The sequence below is a fragment of the Rutidosis leptorrhynchoides genome, chromosome 9, assembly GCF_046630445.1.
Source record: "Rutidosis leptorrhynchoides isolate AG116_Rl617_1_P2 chromosome 9, CSIRO_AGI_Rlap_v1, whole genome shotgun sequence".
Taxonomy (NCBI): Eukaryota; Viridiplantae; Streptophyta; class Magnoliopsida; order Asterales; family Asteraceae; genus Rutidosis; species Rutidosis leptorrhynchoides.
Genome location: NC_092341.1, coordinates 227989464 through 227994891, shown reverse-complemented (window position 1 = coordinate 227994891; position 5428 = coordinate 227989464). Strand labels below are relative to the sequence as shown.

General features: G+C 34.1%; 1 protein-coding gene across 1 annotated transcript; it reads right to left on the bottom strand.

Annotated features, from left to right (window-relative positions):
* Positions 1-2795: 2795 nt before the first annotated feature.
* LOC139867586 (TLC domain-containing protein At5g14285-like) lies at positions 2796-3612 on the bottom strand. Its single transcript, XM_071855954.1, has one exon. It carries the CDS (start codon positions 3549-3551, stop codon positions 2796-2798), a length of 756 nt encoding a protein of 251 aa, XP_071712055.1. The 5' UTR covers positions 3552-3612.
* Between the last annotated feature and the right edge of the window lie 1816 nt (positions 3613-5428).

The following is a 5428-nucleotide window of genomic DNA, read 5'->3' as shown; positions in this document are numbered from 1 at the left end:
CGACAGGTTCCTCCTCTTTGTAAATGTTCACTCAACAAGGCATGTCTTTATTCGATTGAAAAATCAACGACGAGGGTTAGGATTGGATATAACTGTTAGCTTGAACTCGTGACTTTACTTAGGATAACCCTCGAGGTTTGGTTACATTTTAGTGATACAACCCTAGTGACATATCTACCTTAGCCTCTAGATAACTCTCGGACCCGAATACCGATAGGCTTGTATAATTGACTCATTCGATGGAATTAGGACTACCCCAGTTAAAACTTTCATCTTATAATCACCTTTTCCTAGCCTAAGCATATATCATAGTTAACAGATCCTTGATCTTCATTATCCGGATATTCCTCACCTCTTTAGTTTTCCTGCAATTAGGAGACTATAAAAAAAATACAAAACCTCTATCTTTCTACCAGTTAAGTTAACCAAAGACAATTATCATTTAAGATTTAATTCGCATAATCATTCGAAAACATGACCCTAGGTCATACTTACTCTTTCTACCTTAAGATAATAAAAAGTAGATTTAGGCCCGGCACTTATAATAAAAAATCATCCACTCACTACTCTTGAGACTCACTCCGGCAACCTCGTTACACGACAAACTAAATCGACCTTTTGAGCGATGTTATTAGGGTACCAAGATGGAGTACGTTAAACCTTGTTGTGTACGGGACACTAGGGTACCAAGATGGGGTACGTTAAACCTAGTTGTGTAGGGTACCAAGATGGGTACGTTAAACCTAGTTGGGTACAGGACACTAGGATAATAATATTAGGTGCGGGAAACCAAGTTTTATACCGGCCAACAGGGGTACAGGAAACCTAGTTGTGTACTGGACACTTGGGCACTAAGAGAAGGTACGGGAAACCTAGTTGTGTATCACTAGGGTACCAAATTGACACCGGTGGTAATGCGACTGTGGTGACATGCTGTGATGGTGGTGGAGGTGGTATGATGATGGTGACTGGTACCGCTGTGATTATCGGTGTTGCGGTGATGAGTGGTGCGGTGGTGGTGGTTTGGCTATAGACGGTTACACTTGAGAGGAAAATGTTGGTTTGAAGAAAAGATATCTAATGAAGAAAGTAATTTTAATCTATGCGGATATTGTGATCTTTTATAGATTCAGTAGTTGGTAGAATTAAAGTTCATATGGTTTTTCAAAGAATGACGATTGTGTAATTAAAGGAAAGTGAAAATTCTATTCTATAGAATTTAATTCATGATGGAATTGGATTTCAATTCCGGGATTCCTTCAAAATATATGAGCCAAACAGGACATAAGTTAACACCTGCATAGAATTTATATCTACCCAGAATAAAGCAGGGGAAAGTACATCCATAATACTTGCCACGTAATCATTATCATCCTTTGTAAGGTTGGTCTTACATCATAATCTGTTGCTCAATGAAAAATCAAGTGAGATCACAAATTGTAAAAGAAGTAAAATGAGCATGGGGATGTGCTGCATCCCACAACATTACCTCCATGTATGAAGCTTTCCACTAATTCTGAAGTCAAAACATAGTTCCCAAACAAAAAGGTTCTAGCAAATAAAGATACAAATATGAACTTGTATGAAGAAAAAGATATGCATAGTTCTGGAAGATGCGCAACCAAGAAAGCTTTCTGTCTCGTCTTATTTCAATCAGACAATTTCTCAACCAAAAACTATCAAGATCAAGTATTAAATGCATAAGGGCAATCAGAAGTTATATATGATACTTTACTTAGCACAAAGGTAACTATAACCAAGAAGGTGAATGGAACATACTTAACATGGTTGAACATGAAAGCAATTAAATAACTATTGTCAAATCTGACATCTTATTTGTAAACGCATATATATATATATTTTAATAATTACACAGCAAGAATTCGGGCAAAAATGAAACCAGGTCTAAGTTATCACATACAAGCCAAAGTTGTTGTTGTTTACAAACCAGCTAACCCAAATAATTACACAGCAAGAATTCGGGCAAAATGATCTATATCAGTTCATTGATTCCCTCGCTTCTAATTGAATGTGAGTAATTTAGATTAACCATATAAATCACAGGTACTAATCTGTTGATGTGTTTGATGATTGTATCTCCTATCTCCCTGCAAGAAGGGTGGGTATGTTTCTGACAAGACATCTACATATGCTATTATTTTGCATCCTTTTAGAGTACCCCAAGTAAATTAAGTCAATATAGAGAAGCTTAGCTAAGTATTTAAAGTAGTATAGAATAAACATCAAGTAATCAAAAACTAAAAGAGGGTTCTCATACTATGAAAAACAAATACATTACAAACCACGCACGCTTGCCTGAGTGGCCACCGAATTGCCCAAGAAAGCACACCACCCGGGTTCAATTCTTGGCTATGCTAAATTGTTCGGAAAGAGAGTGTGACCAGAAAGTGCGCATAATGCGCAATTCACCCAGTACCAGGTCTCGCGCTCGGGGGGACTTGATTACCCGAGGTTTACCCTCTATGAGGGAGCCAATGTGCTCATTCATAGAGGGGTTTCCTCGCTAATCCAAAAACACAACACAACTTTGAAAATAGTGGCAGCTAAAGAATTGCCACTCACTACATTATTTCTGTAGTAAAATACATAAACTAACTCCAGAGATTTACGCCATGAAACGTTTAACTCAAAACAGCAAGTAACAAAGCACCATCAATGAATTAATATTCTACTTTTCATATAACTAACAAAAGGTACATATTATTTTCTTTAGAATAAACTAAGGATTCATACAAGGGATGAAGTTCAACCCTCAAGAAACTCATCAAACTATCCTATCTAATTTTCTGCTGTTTGTCATATATAACTATTCTTTCTCTATACAATTCAATCCACCTGTTACATATCCAAAGTATACTAACCGAAATCGCACCTACAACAACAATAATCCAAGACCCCCAAACCCACCTCGGAATAACATGATCAGCATCCCCACTTACATAAAACACAACCATTTTATAAACAAATAAAGGCCCCAAAAAACCTCTAACAACCGAATAAAACGCATAAAACGGAGGAGACAAAACATCAAACACCTGGGCTGCAACTTTAGATTGTGATTTTAACGCATTGGCGAGCGTCCATACGTTTTGTAAGAAGCTTGTAACCTCAGCCAGTATAAGCAAAATCAATATACCATAAGCTCCATGAACCACTAAATACCTACATGTTATAAACACAAAAAGTGTAGCTAAATGATGGCCAATAAAAAGCACATCACTAGGGTTAAAAACTAAATAGTGACACAGATCCATTAAAAAGTAAGCAATGCTGTATTCCAACACAGTATTTTGAAAATCAGTATTTGTTGATGCAAATCCATGAGTGACGTCATCAAGTATGGCGTTACAAGCTAAAATAACAGCCGGTGTGCCATGTGCAAGTGAGATCAAACAACTTGCAGCTTCTGCCCGGAGTTTTGAGTTCCAATTACGGAACACAATCAAGTGAGCAGTTACATAAATCACGAAGAACATCGAGAAAAAGAGGGGGAGATTTGGTACGGATGAAATTAGGGTTACAAGTTCCATTATTGGTAAAAGTTGCAAGTTCAAATATTGAAACTTTGAAACCCTAATTTGTGAAATTGAAAGTCAAACTGAGTGGAATCTTCTCAAATTGATGAAAAAAGTTGTTCTTGAATGATTGTAATACACATATGTATATCACTTCACTATATATGTATATTATGTATGTATAATGTGTGTGATGAAAATTGGTAACGTAATTAATAACTAGACGATTGTGTGAATTTCAGATTAAGAAAAAGCAAAAACAAGTGGCAGCTTCTCGAAGTGTCAACCGCCAAATGTTTTTTTTTTTTTTTTTTTTTTTTTTTTTTGCTTATTTTTTGAATTTCATGAGATGAGATGTGAAGAAATCGTAGCTTAACTTAAAATTATAATTTGCATTTACTGTTTTGTTTACGTAATCGTTAGCATTGTTAAGAATTTTTTCAATTTAATGTCATAAAAGTAAATGAAATACTCAATAAGTTACAGCCAAATCTTAGATCTTAATGTAGACATTACTATTATAAGGTGTATTGTTAACGGATTCTTAATAAGGCTGATAATCCTTAATTCTTTATTGACATGATCAGATTTTATTTCCTCTGTTCTCAAAGGCCTTCTCAAAGGAGAATTTTTTTCGCAAAACCGTACTTATTCCAATTGTCTTTATCGTACCCGTATGGTCAATAAAATTTTTTGTGAACAAGGATACCCGGTGGTGGGAGCTGCGGAATGCAAAAAAGTGAAGGGTGCCGCATGTAGGAACAGCGGAAACCTGTGCCAAACTGCAAAAATCTGAAAAAAGCTGCGAAAAGTCAGGAAAGAGAAGGGTGTTAGGGGGTTCCGCTTGTCCCAATAAAAAGGGGTACCACATGTGTGACGACCCGAAAATTTTCGAACAAATTTAAACTTTATCTTTATATGTTTCTGACACGATAATCAAAGTTTGTTAAGTTAAATCTCAAGAATTTTAAACTATGTTCATACATTCATTAAAACCTCAACCAAATTTCAATGATTCACGAACCATTACATGAACGGATATGATTATATATGCATATGTGTATATGTTATAACTTGTAAACGTTAACAAAGTATTAGATGTATAATACTTTACAAAAACGTAGTTGTTTCAAAATATATTTAAATAATTATCAATGGAATTAAAAGATAATATCAAATGATTGATTTATCAGATACATTGTATGATCACGAATCTCTGTTGAGAGGTCCACTTTGATTTAGGAAACCTTTCCTTTTTAACGATATTCGGAATAAATGGTAAAGTGATCTTCGAGTAAGGACAAAGTGTCAAGTAGCTAGAGCTAGTCAGATTGGTGAAAATTCCTGTTAAATTCCAATACATGCCTTACAATAATTGCCTCGTGACTTTTGATAAGATAAATTAATTAACCTTCATATTATGTATTGTGAAAGTGAAATTAGGGAATATAGGTAAATTAGAAAATAGATATTGACAAGTTAAATAGATCGACATTTTACATTAAGATGATTCCATACGTTTGATTTTCCTTTAGACTTAATCCTACGAGTCATGATTAAAATGTAAGTTAAAACCTTGAAACCTGATATGATTCAAATATGATTTTACTTTCTTAAACGAAAACGTCTTTTCGATATAATAGACTTTTATTATTAAGAACGTCTTATGACATAACAACTTCTAATATTATAACCTTTGTAATAAAATAATTTTTGAATATAAAATAATTTGGTTATTAAAATGTTTTTATGAACGTTTGTATATAAATGAATTATATCAATTTTAAACTTTAAAATACAAATGTTACGAAATAGTGATTCTTAATATTTAAACGATTTCTAAATATATAAGTTTTGAATATCATTAGTTTTGAAAAACTATATTAAGTAAA